At 44.4% G+C, this 19306-nt stretch overlaps 1 protein-coding gene across 1 annotated transcript in view; it reads right to left on the bottom strand.

The window, feature by feature from the left end:
- The window catches only part of LOC121580696 (ephrin type-B receptor 3-like), a 47837-nt gene that overhangs the window by 10630 nt on the left and 17901 nt on the right, over positions 1-19306 (bottom strand). The window contains exons 7-11 of the mRNA XM_045224665.1: positions 15744-15900; positions 14647-14755; positions 14305-14357; positions 13028-13150; positions 9306-9553 (exon numbers count right to left, since the gene is read on the bottom strand). Of these exons, the coding sequence (XP_045080600.1) occupies positions 9306-9553; positions 13028-13150; positions 14305-14357; positions 14647-14755; positions 15744-15900 (690 nt within the window). The remainder of the gene's footprint in view (positions 1-9305; positions 9554-13027; positions 13151-14304; positions 14358-14646; positions 14756-15743; positions 15901-19306) is intronic.

The following is a 19306-nucleotide window of genomic DNA, read 5'->3' as shown; positions in this document are numbered from 1 at the left end:
ATAGAGGGGGATGGGAGAGGAAGAGAGGGAGAGAAAGAGAGAGCGAGAGAGAGAGAGTGAGCGAGAGGACACCACCTCAGCACACAGGGGGACAAACACCTACCTGGAGGTGACAGCATTCCCTCCCCCATATGCCCCCCTAGACACAACTACGACAACATAACCAACAAAAACGAGTCACAACTCCTGCAGCTTTGTCGCATGCTGTGTATATACATAGTCAATGGTAGGCTTCGAGGGGACTCCTATGGTAGGTACACCTATAGCTCATCTCTTGGCAGTAGTACCGTAGACTACTTTATCACCTACCTCAACCCAGAGTCTCTCAGAGCGTTCACAGTCAGCCCACTGACACCCCTATCAGATCACAGCAATATCACAGTCTACTTGAACAGAGCATTACTCAATCATGAGGCATCAAAGCCAAAGGAACTGAATACTATTAAGAAATGCTATAGATGGAAGGAAACAATAAATTCAATCCCTTTTAGACAACTTCCTGGACAAAATGTTTCAACTTCCTGGACAAAACGTTTCAACTTCCTGGACAAAACGTTTCAACTTCCTGGACAAAACGTTCCACTGTAATAGGAAAGGTGTAAACTTGGTAGTAAAAAGCCTAAACAGTATATCTGACCTCTCAGCTTCCATATCAAATCTAAAAATTGCAAGCAGACAACCTAAGAAAATTAACAAAATGTCAAATGGTTTGATGAAGAATGCAAAAACCTAAGAAAGAAATTGAGAAACCTATCCAACCAAAAACATAGAGACCCAGAAAACCTGAGCCTACACCTTCACTATGGTGAATCACTAAAACAATACAGAAATACACTACGGAAAAATAAGGAACAGCACGTCAGAAATCATCTCAATGTAATTGAAGAATCCATAGAATCTAACCACTTCTGGGAAAATAGGAAGATACTAAACAAACAACACCACCAAGAGCTCCCAAAATGGAGATGTATACATGATCAAATACAAATCTTAGAATCAACTACTAAAGACTACCAGAACCCACTGGATTCTCCAATTACATTGAATGAACTACAGGACAAAATACAAACCCTCCAACCTAAAAGCCTTACAGTGTTGATGGTATCCTAAATGAAATGATAAAATATACAGACCACAAATTCCAATTGGCTATACTTACACTCGTACATTTCCTCAGTGAAAACAATGTACTGAGCAAATGTCCAATTGGCTTTTTACCAAACTACCGACAGACCACGTATTCACCCTGCACACCCTAATTGACAAACAAACAAACCAAAACAAAATCAAAGTCTTCTCATGCTTTGTTGATTTCAAAAAAGTTTTTGACTGAATTTGGCATGAGGGTCTGCTATAAAAATTGATGGAAAGCGGTGTTGGGGGAAAAACATACAACATTATAAATTCCATGTACACAACCAAGTGTGCGGTTAAAATTGGCAAAAACACACACATTTCTTTCCACAGGGCCGTGGGGTGAGACAGGGATGCAGTTTAAGCCCCATCCTCTTCAACATATATATCAACGAATTGGCAAGGGCACTAGAACAGTTTGCAGCACCCGGCCTCACCCTACTAGAATCTGAAGTCAAATGTCTACTGATGATCTGGTGCTTCTGTCACCAACCAAGGAGGGAAAAAAGTATTTGATCCCCTGCTGATTTTGTACGTTTGCCCACTGACAAAGACATGATCAGTCTATAATTTTTATGGTAGGTTTATTTGAACAGTGAGAGACAGAATAACAACAAAAAAATCCAGAAAAATGCATGTCAAAAATGTTATTAATTAATGTGCATTTTAATGAGGGAAATACGTATTTGACCCCTCTGCAAAACGTGACTTAGTACTTGGTGGCAAAACCCTTGTTGGCAATCACAGAGGTCAGACGTTTCTTGTAATTGGCCACCAGGTTTGCACACATCACAGGAGAGATTTTGTCCCACTCCTCTTTGCAGATCTTCTCCAAGTCATTAAGGTTACGAGGCTGACGTTTGGCAACTCAAACCTTCAGCTCCCTCCACAGATTTTCTATGGGATTAAGGTCTGGAGACTGGCTAGGCCACTCCAGGACCTTAATGTGCTTCTTCTTGAGCCACTCCTTTGTTGCCTTGGCCGTGTGATTTGGGTCATTGTCATGCTGGAATACCCATTCACAACCCATTTTCAATGCCCTGGCTGAAGGAAGGAGGTTCTCACCCAAGATTTGACGGTACATGGCCCGTCCATCGTCCCTTTGATGCGGTGAAGTTGTCCTGTCCCTTTAGCAGAAAAACACCCCCAAAGCATAATGTTTCCACCTCCATGTTTGACGGTGGGGATGGTGTTCTTGGGGTCATAGGCAGCATTCCTCCTCCTCCAAACACGGCGAGTTGAGTTGATGCCAAAGAGCTCGATTTTGGTCTCAACTGACCACAACACTTTCACCCAGTTCTCCTCTGAATCATTCAGATGTTCATTGGCAAACTTCAGACGGCCCTGTATATGTGCTTTCTTGAGCAGGGGGACCTTGCGGGCGCTGCAGGATTTCAGTCCTTCACGGCGTAGTGTGTTACCAATTGTTTTATTGGTGACTATGGTCCCAGCTGCCTTGAGATCATTGACCAGATCCTCCCGTGTAGTTCTGGGCTGATTCCTCACCGTTCTCATGATCATTGCAACTCCACGAGGTGAGATCTTGCATGGAGCCCCAGGCCAAGGGAGATTGACAGTTCTTTTGTGTTTCTTCCATTTGCGAATAATCGCACCAACTGTTGTCACCTTCTCACCAAGCTTTTTGGCGATGGTCTTTTAGCCCATTCCAGCCTTGTGTACGTCTACAATCTTGTCCCTGACATCCTTGGAGAGCTCTTTGGTCTTGGCCATGGTGGAGAGTTTGGAATCTGATTGATTGATTGCTTCTGTGGACAGGTGTCTTTTATACAGGTAACAAGCTGAGATTAGGAGCACTCCCTTTAAGAGTGTGCTCCTAATCTCAGCTCGTTACCTGTATAAAACACACCTGGGAGCCAGAAATCTTTCTGATTGAGAGGGGGTCAAATACTTATTTCCCTCATTAAAATGCAAATCAATTTATAACATTTTTGACATGCGTTTTTTGTTGTTATTCTGTCTCTCACTGTTCAAATAAACCTATCATTAAAATCATAGACTGATCATGTCTTTGTCAGTGGGCAAACGTACAAAATCAGCAGGGGATCAAATACTTTTTTCCCTCACTGTAAGCCTACATAAACCTACATACAGTGGGGAAAAAAAGTATTTAGTCAGCCACCAATTGTGCAAGTTCTCCCACTTAAGAAGATGAGAGAGGCCTGTAATTTTCATCATAGGTACACGTCAACTATGACAGACAAAATGAGAGAAAAAAAATCCAGAAAATCACATTGTAGGATTTTTAATGAATTTATTGGCATATGATGGTGGAAAATAAGTATTTGGTCAATAACAAAAGTTTCTCAATACTTTGTTATATACCCTTTGTTGGCAATGACACAGGTCAAACGTTTTCTGTAAGTCTTCACAAGGTTTTCACACACTGTTGCTGGTATTTTGGCCCATTCCTCCATGCAGATCTCCTCTAGAGCAGTGATGTTTTGAGGCTGTCGCTGGGCAACACAGACTTTCAACTCCCTCCAAAGATTTTCTATGGGGTTGAGATCTGGAGACTGGCTAGGCCACTCCAGGACCTTGAAATGCTTCTTACGAAGCCACTCCTTCGTTGCCCGGGCGGTGTGTTTGGGATCATTGTCATGCTGAAAGACCCAGCCACGTTTCATCTTCAATGCCCTTGCTGATGGAAGGAGGGTTTCACTCAAAATCTCACGATACATGGCCCCATTCATTCTTTCCTTTACACGGATCAGTCGTCCTGGTCCCTTTGCAGAAAAACAGCCCCAAAGCATGATGTTTCCAACCCCATGCTTCACAGTAGGTATGGTGTTCTTTGGATGCAACTCAGCATTCTTTGTCCTCCAAACATGACGAGTTTTTACCAAAAAGTTATATTTTGGTTTCATCTGACCATATGACATTCTCCCAATCCTCTTCTGGATCATCCAAATGCACTTCAGACGGGCCTGGACATGTACTGGCTTAAGCAGGGGGACACGTCTCGCACTGCAGGATTTGAGTCCCTGGCGGCGTAGTGTGTTACTGATGGTTGGCTTTGTTAGTTTGGTCCCAGCTCTCTGCAGGTCATTCACTAGGTCCCCCTGTGTGGTTCTGGAATTTTTGCTCACTGTTCTTGTGATCATTTTGACCCCACGGGGTGAGATCTTGCGTGGAGCCCCAGATCGAGGGAGATTATCAGTGGTCTTGTATGTCTTCCATTTCCTAATAATTGCTCCCAAAGTTGATTTCTTCAAACCAAGCTGCTTACCTATTGCAGATTCAGTCTTCCCAGCCTGGTGCAGGTCTACAATTTTGTTTTTTGGTGTCCTTTGACAGCTCTTTGGTCTTGGCCATTGTGAAGTTTGGAGTGTGACTGTTTGAGGTTGTGGACAGGTGTCTATTATACTGATAACAAGTTCAAACAGGTGCCATTAATACAGGTAACGAGTGGAGGACAGAGGAGCCTCTTAAAGAAGAAGTTACAGGTCTGTGAGAGCCAGAAATCTTGCTTGTGTGTAGGTGACCAAATACTTATTTTCCACCATAATTTGCAAATAAATTCATTAAAAATCCTACAATGGGATTTTCTGGAATTTTTTTTCTCAATTTGTCTGTCATCGTTGACGTGTACCTATGATGAAAATTACAGGCCTCTCTCATCTTTTTAAGTGGGAGAACTTGCACAATTGGTGGCTGACTAAATACTTTTTTTCCCCACTGTAAGTCTACATAAACATAAACCTACATAAACCTACATAAACTTACATAAACATATGCCATAACTATCCATAACTGGTTCTGTCAGTCTGCAACAGATTACCCTTTGTCTGATCCCCTCTGAGTCATTTAAATATTTAATAGTTAGAGGGTGTGTGTGTGTGTGTGTGTGTGTGTGTGTGTGTGTGTGTGTGTGTATGTGTGTGTTGCTACAGCATGAAAGTGAATAGGAAAGTCCACTGACAATTAGTTACAGTTAGAATTGCTGGAATGGTGCTTCTACCATGTTGTGCTTCTACCATGTTGTGCTGCTACCATGTTGTTGTCATGTTGTGTTGCTACCAGGCTATGTTGTCATGTGTTGCTGCCATGCTAAGTTGTTGTCTTAGGTCTCTCTTTATGTAGTGTTGTGGTGTCGCTCTTGTTGTGATGTGTGTTTTGTCCTATGTTTTTATTTTTAATCCCAGCCCCGTCCCAGCAGGAGGCCTTTTTGCCTTTTGGTAGGCCGTCATTGTAAATAAGAATTTGTTCTTAACTGACTTGCCTAGTTAAATAAAGGTTAAATAAATTAAATAAATAATTCAATTATCTTTTCACAGAATGACAAGAGGTTCAATCTTTCTTTGCTTGATCCAGTCTTGACTGAAATGAATTAAGCATTGAGTTGATGGAACCATGCTGCCCCTCACAACAACTCCATAGAATTAGAATAACTAGAATGGAAAATCATGTCTCCTTGACATGAAGCAGGTTGACGTTTATTGTCATGAATCTTTCCTTGGAGGCAGAACTGAGCGATTTCCGCTAGATGGGCCACCTGCAAAGTCAAAATGGGCTATATCGTAAAAATTAATGCAAAACAAAAATGTGCTTTGTGGCTGTGCCAGCTAGTGACCACTCTGCAGAGCTGCCCCCAGTACATGAGTCATCCCAGTAAATGCCAACCTTCTGACTTGAATGGGGATGTTCGTTCTAACGATTCTATTTTTATGAATAGCTCCATAAATCAGTCCCATTTCTCATTAGTATTGTGATGCCATACTTCCACGTCTCAAGAAAGAGCCTGGAAATCAAGGTTCATTTGTCATGAATTCAGGAGGGTTACATTCCCAACGTGCCAAGTAAGTAAACATACTGCTTTGTTCTCTACACTCGAATGGAGTTTGACATGAAAACACGTTTGGATGGGTATGTTAACAACATGATTCATCAGGGGGGAAACTTTCACTGGGGACGGGGGACGGGGGACATATTCTGAAATAGCATTTTGTCCCCCCCAGTTTTATCATTTGAATGTGATACAAAACAAGGCGACGGTGTGCTTTAGGACCATGCAGATGCCTCAGAGCGGTCGGGTAGGCTGTTTGGAGTGTTTATCCGACTGGATTAAAAAATAAATAAATGTCCCCCCTCCACTTCTAAAACCAAAGTTGCGCCCCTGTGATTTATAACAGGGCTGGGTGGTAAGGAAACAAAACCCGAAGCAGATGTAACTTCTATAGGAAAACAGCCCTAATGTTGGAAACAAACATCATTATGTTGTCATCCAGAATCACATTTATTTATTTTTCAAGCTATAGCACAACATTTTTTACATACAGCAGGTTTTTAAAGGACCAAAGAGTTTGGTCTGCTTTGTGTTTTCATTTTTGACATGGAAAATATATCACGATGCTGGTATCGTCAGAGCCCTAATTCACAAGAGGCATAGATAGATAGGACTCTCCTGCTTGGGAGTTTGTGTGTTTGTGTTTATCCTTGAGTACAAATGTGTTTCTTCTTGTTGTGAGTTGACATGTGTGTAGTTCTGCCTGCATCCCAGAGCCAGGCACAGTAGTTTGACGGGACATCATTAGATCACTGCAGTGTGTATCTATGAGTCACACACACACACACACACTCACACTCACACTCACACTCACACTCACACTCACACTCACACTCACACTCACACTCACACACACACACACACACACACACACACACACACACACACACACACACACACACACACACACACACACACACACACACACACTCACACTCACACACACTCACACACACACACACACTCACACACACAAATGTAGCTGGATGGACATCTGACTGACAGGAGTGTGTGAGAAGGAGTGAGAGGCTGAGCTTGAGTCACGAGACGAGACGAGATGAGATGAACCAAGGACGTTATGGACATTGCTCTGTACTTTATGGTCGTAAGTTTATCCAGTAAGAGAGATGATTTGTATTTATTAACATTATACAACATTGGACTGTAAGATCTGGGTTAACTGTTATAGAAAGGAGATGGACTACTGCATAGATAGCTATACCTAGAGTCAACTATTCCATATTATAAACTGGGTGGTTCCAGCCCTGAATGCTGATTGGCTGACAGCCGTGCTATATCAGACCGTATACCACGGGTATGACAAAACATTTATTTTTACTGCTCTAATTACGTTGGTAACCAGTTTATAATAGCAATAAGGCACCTTGTGGGTTTGTGGTATACGGCCAATATACCACACCCAATTATTGCTTAAGTATGACCACGAACAGTAGGCCTCGTAAGAGCTCATCAAGGTTAATTAACTCTTAGTGAGAGAGAGAGCATTACTGTGTGTGTCCACCGTCTACTACCTACTGTAGAAGTTCTGTAATTCCCCCATCAGCGTCCACTGGATGTGTAGGAGGTGTTGTATGTCATTGTCCTTCTAGACCTGTCTGCTGCCTTTGATACTGTGAACCATCAGATCCTCCTCTCCACCCTCTCCGAGCTGGGCATCTCCGGCGCGGCTCACTCTTGGATTGCGTCCTACCTGACCGGTTGCTCCTACCAAGTGGCGTGGCGAGAAGCTGTCTCCGCACCACGTGCTCTCACCACTGGTGTCCCCCAGGGCTCAGTTCTGGGCCCTCTCCTATTCTCGCTATACACCAAGTCACTTGGCTCTGTCATATCCTCACATGGCCTCTCCTATCATTGCTACGCAGACGACACACAACTAATCTTCTCCTTTCCCCCTTCTGATAACCAGGTGGCGAATCGCATCTCTGCATGTCTGGCAGACATATCAGTATGGATGACGGATCACCACCTCAAGCTGAACCTTGGCAAGACGGCGCTGCTCTTCCTCCCGGGGAAGGACTGCCCGTTCCATGACCTCGCCATCACGGTTGACAACTCCGTTGTGTCCTCCTCCCAGAGTGCGAAGAGCCTTGGCGTGACCCTGGACAACACCCTGTCGTTCTCCGCTAACATCAAGGCGGTGACCCGATCCTGTAGGTTCATGCTCTACAACATTCGGAGAGTATGACCCTGCCTTACACAGGAAGCGGCACAGGTCCTAATCCAGGCACTTGTCATCTCCCGTCTGGATTACTGCAACTCGCTGTTGGCTGGGCTCCCTGCCTGTGCCATTAAACCCCTACAACTCATCCAGAATGCCGCAGCCTGTCTGGTGTTCAACCTTCCCAAGTTCTCTCACGTCACCCCGCTCCTCCGCACACTACACTGGCTTCCAGTTGAAGCTCGCATCTGCTACAAGACCATGGTGCTTGCCTACGGAGCTGTGAGGGGAACGGCACCTCCGTACCTTCAGGCTCTGATCAGTCCCTACACCCAAACGAGGGCATTGCGTTCATCCACCTCTGGCCTGCTGGCTCCCCTACCTCTGCTGAAGCACAGTTCCCGCTCAGCCCAGTCAAAACTGTTCGCTGCTCTGGCACCCCAATGTTGGAACAAGCTCCCTCACGACGCCAGGACAGCGGAGTCACTCACCACCTTCCGGAGACATTTGAAACCCCACCTCTTTAAGGAACACCTGGGATAGGATAAAGTAATCCTTCTAACCCCCCCCCCCCCCCACCCCAAAATAAATAAATAATAATAATAATAATAATAATAATAATAATTGTAAAGTGGTTATCCCACTGGCTATAAGGTGAATGCACCAATTTGTAAGTCGCTCTGGATAAGAGCGTCTGCTAAATGACGTAAATGTAAATAACAATATATATTTTACGCCATTTAGCAGACATTTTTATCCAAAGCGATTTACAGGCACGCGTGCATACATTTTATGTATGGTTGGTCGCGGGAATCGAACCCACTATCCTGACATTGCAAACACCATGCCCTACCCACTGAGCTACAGAGGACCACATGTAGTCCAGTAAAATATGTTTTGTACAGTCGAAATCCTATCAGTCAGCGATGTTGTGTCTGACTATGCATGTCTCTGGATTTTCAACAGCACAACCTCTGTCACTATTGGTCGGAGGTGTCATGAACGGTTCCGCGTATCGCCACAACTGGTGTGTGTTCGGTACGCCTTTAAGCATCACTGGTGTGTAGGTGGTGGTATGTGTGATTATGCGTGACTCCATGCTGTTATGTAGTATGGTAGACTCCATATCAATTAGAGGTACCATGTACAATTCCGCACATCGCCACAACTGGTGTCAGCCTCACTCACCCTGAGGAAGGAGTCCAGCGCTCCGTTCTCCATGAACTCGGTGATGATGAGCACGGGGCAGCTGCGGGTCAGCACGCCCTCCAGCCGGATTACATTGGGGTGGTCAAACTGGCCCATGATTGACGCTTCGCCAAGGAAGTCCCGCCTCTGGCGCTCCGTGTAGCCCGCCTTCAGCGTCTTAATGGCCACCACCGCCTCGCGGCGCCCGGGCTGCTTCAGGCGCCCGCGGCACACCTCCCCGAATTCACCTGGGTGGAGGGTTGGGTGGAAGGGGTTGGGAGAGGAGGGGAGTGGGGGTTGTAAGGAAGGGAGGGGGGAGTGGAGGAAGAGGGAGGAGGGAGAGGAGGAGGAGTGAGGGAGCATTACTGGTTGAACCGAAGAGGAGGAAGAGGAGGAGGAGTGAGGGAGCATTACTGGTTGGGATGTGGGTTTAGCTGTGAAGGAGAAAGAGTGAATGAGGAAGGTAGGAAAAGAGAGAGACAGGAAACTTAGGGGTCTGAGAGGTTGGGGAGGGATGGAGAGAAGGAAAGATCGACCTGCGACCGGGAGTGGAGCCTGGGACCGGAAGAGGGGGAGAGGGAATGGATGAGGAGCCTGGGACCGGTGGAGGGGGAGAGGGAACGGATGAGGAGCCTGGGGGTTTTGGTACCTTGGTGAAAAGTTGTTTGTTTATAAAGGAAAAAGAGAGAACAAAAACGGGTCACAACTCCTGCAGCTCTGTCGCACGCTGGGTAAGTACATAGTCAATGGTAGGCTTCGAGGGGACTCCTATGGTAGGTACAACTATAGCTCATCTCTTGGCAGTAGTACTGTAGACTACTTTATCACTGACCTCAACCCAGAGTCTCTCAGAGCGTTCACAGTCAGCCCACTGACACCCCTATCAGACCACAGCAAAATCACAGTCTACTTGAACAGAGTAATACTCAATCATGAGGCATCAAAGCCAAAGGAACTGAATAATATTAAGAAATGCTATAGATGGAAGTAAAGTAGTGTCGAAACCTACCAAAAAACAATTAGGCAACAACAAATTAAATCAATTTTAGACAATTTCCTGGACAAAACGTTCCACTGTAATAGTGAAGGTGTAAACTTGGCAGTAGAAAACCTAAACAGTATATTTGACCTCTCAGCTCCCCCATCAAATCTAAAAATCTCTAACAGAAAAACGAAGAAAAGTAACAACAGTGACAAATGGTTTGATGAAAAATGCAAAAACCTAAGAAAGAAATTGAGAAACCTATCCAACCAAAAACATAGAGACCCAGAAAACCTGAGCCTACACCTTCACTATGGTGAATCACTAAAACAATACAGAAATACACTACGGAAAAAGAAAGAACAGCATGTCAGAAATCAGCTCAATGTAATTGAAGAATCCATAGACTCTAACCACTTCTGGGAAAATAGGAAAACACTAAACAAACAACAACACCAAGAGCTATCTTTCCCAACATGGAGATGTATGGGTAAACCACTTCTCCAATCTTTTTGGCCCTATAACAAAGAACAAACAGCAAAAACATTTACATGAACAAATGCAAATCTTATAAATTTGTTGATTTCAAAAAAGCTTTTGACTCAATTTGGCATTGGGGTCTGCTATACAAATTGATGGAAAGTGGGGTTGGGGGAAAAACATACGACATTATAAAATCCATGTACACAAACAACAAGTGTGCGGTTAAAATTCGTAAAAACACACACATTTCTTTCCACAGGGCTGTGGGTTGAGACAGGGATGCAGTTTAAGCCCTACCCTCTTCAACATATATATCAACGAATTGGCGAGGGCACTAGAACAGTCTGCAGCACCCGGCCTCACCCTACTAGAATCTGAAGTCAAATGTCTGTTTGCTGATGATCTGGTGCTTCTGTCACCAACCAAGGAGGGCCTACAGCAGCACCTAGATCTTCTGCACAGATTATGTCAGACCTGGGCCCTGACAGTAAATCTCAGTAAGACAAAAATAATGGTGTTCCAAAAAAGGTCCAGTTGCCAGGACCACAAATACAAATTCCATCTAGACACCGTTGCCCTAGAGCACACAAAAAACTATACATACCTCGGCCTAAACATCAGCGCCACAGGTAACTTCCACAAAGCTGTGAACAATCTGAGAGACAAGGCAAGAAGGGCCTTCTATGCCATCAAAAGGAACATAAAATTCGACATACCAATTAGGATCTGGCTAAAAATACTTGAATCAGTTATATAACCCATTGCCCTTTATGGTTGTGAGGTCTGGGGTCCGCTCACCGACCAAGAATTCACAAAATGGGACAAACACCAAATTGAGACTCTGCATGCAGAATTCAGCAAAAATATCCACAGTGTACAACGAAAAACACCAAATAATGCATGCAGAGCAGAATTAGGCCGATACCCGCTAATGATCAAAATCCAGAAAAGAGCCGTTAAATTCTATAACCACTTAAAAGGAAGCGATTCCCAAACCTTCCATAACAAAGCCATCACCTACAGAGAGATGAACTTGGAGAAGAGTCCCCTAGGTAAACTGGTCCTGGGGCTCTGTTCACAAACACAAACAGACCCCACAGAGCCCCAGGACAACAACAACACAATTTGACCCAACCAAATCATGAGAAAACAAAAAGAGAATTACTTGACACATTGGAAAGAATTAACAAAAAAACAGAGCAAACTAGAATGCTATTTGGCCCTAAACAGAGAGTACACAGTGGCAGAATACCTGACCACTGTGACTGACCCAAACTTAAGGAAAGCTTTGACTATGTACAGACTCAGTGAGCATTGCTATTGAGAAAGGCCGCCGTAGGCAGACCTGGCTCTCAAGAGAAGACAGGCTATGTGCACACTGCCCACAAAATGAGGTGGAAACTGAGCTGCACTTCCTAACCTCCTGCCAAATGTATGACCATATTAGAGACACATATTTCCCTCAGATTACAGAGATCCACAAAGAATTAGAAAACAAACCCAATTTTGATAAACTCCCTTATCTACTGGGTGAAAAACCACAGTGTGCCATCACAGCAGCAAGATTTGTGACCTGTTGCCACAAGAAAAGGTCAACCAGTGAAGAACAAACACCATTGTAAATACAACCCATATTTATGTTTATTTATTTTCCCATTTGTACTTTAACTATTTGCACATTGTTACAACACTGTTTATATACATAATATGACATTTGAAATGTCTTTATTCTTTTGGAACTTCTGAGTGTAATGTTTACTGTTAATATTTATTGTTTATTTCACTTTTGTTTACTATCTACTTCACATGCTTTAGCAATGTTAACATACGTTTCCCATGACAATAAAGCCCTAAAATTGAATTGAATTGAAAGAAAGAAAGGAGCAGATGGTTCAAGGTGAAGTTAGGAGAAAGACCACATGTTCTCGGAGAAGAAACAGCAGATTTGGTGGATAACAGAAGCGAAGGAGAAGTTGTTTCACTGACGCCTCCCCACACATCCCCCCTCAACAACCCCCTCAACAACCCCTGCCCCTACTCTGAAAACACACACTGCCCCCTCAACACACACTCCTCCCACCCAACACACATCCTGTTCAACCAACATCCCCCCATCCCCAATATCCCCTATCCCCCCCAACATCCCCCCCTCCCCCCAGCACCCCCCCTCCCCCAACATCCCCCTCCCCCAGCACCACTCCCTCCCAAAACCCTGCCCTCTGAACACCCCACTTCAACACCTAGCATTGTTGGTTACCTGCACCAATGACCTCCTCAATCTTCACACACGAGATGTCAATCTCCTTGGCAAACTCATGGACTGCCTCATTGGGGTCCTCATAAGTGAACGGATCAATGTACACTTTCACCCCCGGAGAAACTAGAGAGATAGACCCAAAGAGATGGAGACCAAATGAAGAGGGGACTGCATCAGATATTCTTGAATACACACATTCATCAGATATGCATGACACTGGCAGTTTATTGTTGTTGTGTTCCAATGCGGCATTATTAACTAATACAGTATGAATGTAATCAAATTTGATGCATGAACAGCAGTTGGAAATATCTATCACACAGTTCTTTGAGTCTTGAAGAGCGAAGAGCCAGGGAGTCTGCTGCACTTTGGGGTTTCATAAACCACCCAATCTAGATAATCATGGTTTCATTGAGCAAATGCAGTTTCCTGCTTTGGTCAGGTGATTGGATAATTGATTAAATCAGGTGGTTTACTGTCCTGTTTTTAACAAAGGACCACAGAAAGGCGCAGCTCTCCAAGTCTGCACGCACGCACAACATGCACTCACACACGCGCAGGCACACACACGTACACACACACACACACACACAACCCCCTCCCCCAACACACACACACATACACACACACAACCCCCTCCCCAACACACACACACACACACACAACCCCAACACACATATACACACACACACACACACACACAACCCCCCTCCCCCAACACACACACACACAACCCCAACACACATATACACACACATACACACACACACACACACAACCCCTCCCCCAACACACACACACAACACACATATACACACACACACACAACCCCCCTCCCCCAACACACACACACACAACACACATATACACACACACACACAACCCCCCTCCCCCAACACACACACACACAACACACATATACACACACACACACAACCCCCTCCCCCAACACACACACACAACCCCAACACACACACACACACACACACACACACACACACAACCCCAACACACACACACACACACACACACACACCCCCCTCCCCCAACACACATATACACACACACACACACACACACACACACACAACACCCTCCCCCACACACACACACACACACACACACACACACACACACACAACCCCCTCCCCCAACACACATATACACACACACACACACACACACACACACACACACACACACACACACACCCTCCCCTCCCCCTCCCCCCCCTCCCCCCCCCCCCCTCCCTCCCCTCCCCTCCCCCCAGGACTCACCGTACTGCTGTAGTTTCTCTGTGTACTCCAGCTCCGAACCGCTGTGTTGCTTCCTGCAAACAAGGACCACACACGCACAATCACATTCACATGATCAATCCTCTGTCTTGGCAGGTACTCCACAGTAGATACACAGGCTGCTTTCAAATAACAAGCAGAAGATAGTAGATTGTCTGCAGACAGTCGGGACTGGAAGAATGGAACAATGCTCAGGGTGGCTTAAGCCTTTCTAAGGTCCTTTTGAGGATTCAAGTACCCAAGATACCAAACAATGACCAAACATTAGAAAATAATGACTAAAAAGGCCTGTTGGATAAATAGATATATAAGTCAAACACTTACCGAGAGCAGACTATGGCAATGACCACAAGGGCGACGATGACTACGAGACCGGCGGACGCTGAGCCCACGATGAGAGGCAGCTGGTCCTGCACCGACTTCTGAGGGTCACCTAAAGGTAATCGGAGAAATAATAAACAAAGAATAACACCTGGAATGTCTCTGAATAAATTCTTAAAGAAACAGCTAGTGAAATATGGAGGCAGATTCATGGCAAAACAAATAATGGGATGTGCATTGTATTCCAGTCTGTGTATTGTTTTTTTATTTAAACACAATAAATACATGTCATTACGAAAAGCAATGCACAGTAAAAAAATATATAAAAAAATAACATGGATATTGAAAAACAATACTCCAATATTAATTTGACTTCAATGTTTTTATTTGTATTCATCTGCTACCATAATATGCTACCCTGTGTATATAGCCAAGTTGTGTATTTATTCCTTGTGTTATTCTTCCCCCCCCAAAAAATTTTTTTTCATTTATTTTCTGCATTGCTGGGAAGAGCCCGTAAAAAAAAAGCACAGCTCCTTGAAATAGCTTGTTCAGTGTTCTTTCACTGCTTGGAAGGATTGTACTGATTAAAGATAACATAGAAAAGATTTGAAACACTGGTGAATAAAAAGATGAGGCATTAGCAACGGTGAAGGACAATGATAAACAGTGAAGGGACAGAAGGGAAGAGAGAGAGACAATGAATTAGTGAAGGAGGAAAAGGAGAGAGAAGGAGAGAGAGAGGGAAAGAGAGAGAGCGAGACAGACACAGATCACAGAGAGATAGAGAAAGAGAGAGACAATGAATTAGTGAAGGCAGAGGAGGAGGAGGAGGAGAGAGAGGGAGAGAGAGAGATAATTAATTAGTGAAGGCGGAGGAGGAGGAGGAGAGAGAGGGAAAGAGAGAGAGAGAGAGAAAGAGAGAGAGAGAGAGAAAGACAGAGAGAGAAAGAGAGAGAGAGAGAGAGAGAGAGAGAGAGAGAGAGAGAGAGAGAGAGAGAGAGAAAGACAGAGAGAGAGACACAGAACACATATGAACACAGAGAGATAGAAAGAGAGTGACAATTAAGTAGCGAAAGTGGAGAAACAAAATACCGTACTGTGTATTGAGGTGCTGAAGTCCATAGGGATGCTGTAGCGGCCGTAGCCGGCCACGGTGCGAGCCCGGACCTGGACCACGTAGGGAGTGGCGACCCTCAATCCCTCCACACGGACTGAGCTGTGCTGGGCCGTCACCGTGTGAGACATGGCCTGGCCCTGTGGAACACATCAATCAATCACATGTATTTATGAAGCCCTTTTTACATCAGCAGTTGTCACATGCTTTTACAGTAACACAGCTTAGACCAGTGGTTTTTCAAAGTTGGAGGTCCCCAGAAATTCTGGCGGAAAAAATGGGGTCCCCTGGCTTAGACTTGTTGGATTCTAGCTTGAAATATACTTATTCATGTTACCATACTATAACTTGTTGATTACTTTATATGTATAAGGAATGTGTATGTTGGGGGTCAAGGAAGGGTAAAGAGGAACTTTTATCTGTTCTATTTATATCTGTAAATTAACCAATGAAATCAAGCCACACCCGGCCATGATTACAGACACCTGTGTGTCCTTTGAAACTATATAAACTAATGACCTGCAGTGTTTGTCATTATACCCTGATGAAGACGTAGATTATTAAATTATTGCATCTGAGCTCCTAGAGTGTGAGGCTCTCCTTTTCTTTTTAAAGGGTCATGACAATACCACTAAGAGGAACCTACTGTGTTTCTGCCTAACAACAGAGAAGGAGTGTCTAGCTTAGACATGCAAGGAGATGACTCCGCCTAGTTGGAAGGTATAAATATGTGCTTGTGTGACTTGTACAGTGAGGGAAAAAAGTACTTGATCCCCTGCTGATTTTGTAAGTTTGCCCACTGACAAAGACATGATCAGTCTATAATTGTAATGGTAGGTTTATTTGAACAGTGAGAGACAGAATAACAACAACAAAAATCCAGAAAAACGCATGTCAAAAATGTTATAAATTGATTTGCATTTTAATGAGGGAAATAAGTATTTGACCCCTCTGCAAAACATGACTTAGTACTTGGTGGCAAAACCCTTGTTGGCAATTACAGAGGTCAGACGTTTCTTGTAGTTGGCCACCAGGTTTGCACACATCTCAGGAGGGATTTTGTCCCACTCCTCTTTGCAGATTTTCTCCAAGTCATTAAGGTTTCGAGGCTGACGTTTGGCAACTCGAACCTTCAGCTCCCTCCACAGATTTTCTATGGGATTAAGATCTGGAGACTGGCTAGGCCACTCCAGGACCTTAATGTGCTTCTTCTTGAGCCACTCCTTTGTTGCCTTGGCCGTGTGTTTTGGGTCATTGTCATGCTGGAACACCCATCCACGACCCATTTTCAATGCCCTGGCTGAGGGAAGGAGGTTCTAACCCAAGATTTGACGGCACATGGCCCCGTCCATCGTCCCTTTGATGCGATGAAGTTGTCCTGTCCCCTTAGCAGAAAAACACCCCCAAAGCATAATGTTTCCACCTCCATGTTTGACGGTTGGGATGGTGTTCTAGGCAGCATTCCTCCTCCTCCAAACATGGCGAGTTGAGTTGATGCCAAAGAGCTCCATTTTGGTCTCATCTGACCACAACACTTTCACCCAGTTCTCCTCTGAATCATTCAGATGTTCATTGGCAAACTTCAGACGGGCCTGTATATGTGCTTTCTTGAGCAGGGGGACCTTGCGGGCGCTGCAGGATTTCAGTCCTTCACGGCGTAGTGTGTTACCAATTGTTTTCTTGGTGACTATGGTCAAGGCTGCCTTGAGATCATTGACAAGATCCTCCCGTGTAGTTCTGGGCTGATTCCTCACCGTTCTCATGATCATTGCAACTCCACGAGGTGAGATCTTGCATGGAGCCCCAGGCCAAGGGAGATTGACAGTTCTTTTGTGTTTCTTCCATTTGTGAATAATCGCACCAACTGTTGTCACCTTCTCACCAAGCTGCTTGGCGATGGTCTTGTAGCCCATTCCAGCCTTGTGTAGGTCTACAATCTTGTCCCATGGCATCCTTGGAGAGCTCTTTGGTCTTGGCCATGGTGGAGAGTTTGGAATCTGATTGATTGATTGCTTCTGTGGACAGGTGTCTTTTATACAGGTAACAAGCTGAGATTAGGAGCACTCCCTTTAAGAGTGTGCTCCTAATCTCAGCTCGTTACCTGTATAAAAGACACCTGGGAGCCAGAAATCTTTCTGATTGAGAGGGGGTCAAATACTTATTTCCCTCATTAAAATGCAAATCAATTTATAACATCTTTGACATGCGTTTTTCTGGATTTTTGTTGTTGCTATTCTGTCTCTCACCGTTCAAATAAACCTACCATTAAAATTATAGACTGATCATTTCTTTGTCAGTGGGCAAACTTACAAAATCAGCAGGGGATCAAATAGTTTTTTCCCTCACTGTATGTTGTCTTTGCAGCTGTATGACCCTGTGGGTGAATAAACTTGGTTTGAGCTTTTCCTAGTCGTCCGTTTGAGTTTTTACTCTGTTTGTTCAGAACCTAACAGACTGAAATCAGAAGCAGAGGCTAAGAAAAACTCCCCAGATGGAAAAAACACATCAAGGAACTCAGCAACACATCTATTACAATAGAAAACATGGTAAACACTTTGTTCTTTTTTTAAGGGACAGCGCTCACTTGATGTACACTACCAGTCAAAGGTTTGGACACACCTACTCATTCAAGGGTTTTTCTTTATTTTTGCAATTTTCTACATTGTAGAATAATAGTGAAGCCATCAAAACTATGAAATAACACATATGGAATCATGTAGTAACCAAAAAAGTGTTAAACAAATCAAAATATATTTTAGATTTTAGATTCTTCAAAGTAGCCACCCTTTGCCTTGATGACAGCTTTGCACACTCTTGGCATTCTCTCAACCAGCTTCATGAGGAATGCTTTTCCAACAGTCTTGAAGGAGTTCCCACATATGCTGAGCACTTGTTGGCTGCTTTTCCTTCACTCTGCGATCCAACTCATCCCAAACCATCTCAATTGGGTTGAGGTCGGGTGATTGTGGAGGCCAGGTCATCTGATGCACCACTCCATCACTCTCCTGCTTGGTCAAATAGCCCTTACACAGCCTGGAGGTGTGTTTTGGGTCATTGTCCTGTTGAAAAACAAATAATAGTCCCACTAAGCGCAAACCAGATGGGATGGCGTATCGCTGCATAATGCTGTGGTAGCCATGCTGGTTAAGTGTGCCTTGAATTCTAAATAAATCACAGACAGTGTCACCAGCAAAGCACCCCCACACCATCTCCTCCATTCTTCACTGTGGGAACCACACATGCGGAGATCATCCGTTCACCTACTCTGCGTCTCACAAAGACACGGCGGTTGGAACCAAAAATCTCACATTTGGACTCATCAGACCAAAGGACAGATTTCCACTGGTCTAATGTCCATTGCTCGTGTTTCTTGGCCCAAGCAAGTCTCTTCTTCTTATTGGTGTCCTTTAGTAGTGGTTTCTTTGCAGCAATTCGACAATGAAGGCCTGATTCACACAGTCTCCTCTGAACAGTTGATGTTGAGACGTGTCTGTTACTTGAACTCTGTGAAGCATTTATTTGGGCTGCAATCTGAGGCTGGTAGCT

This window comes from Coregonus clupeaformis, chromosome 14 (assembly GCF_020615455.1).
Source record: "Coregonus clupeaformis isolate EN_2021a chromosome 14, ASM2061545v1, whole genome shotgun sequence".
NCBI lineage: Eukaryota > Metazoa > Chordata > Actinopteri > Salmoniformes > Salmonidae > Coregonus > Coregonus clupeaformis.
This window is presented reverse-complemented; position numbering and strand designations above follow the sequence as displayed.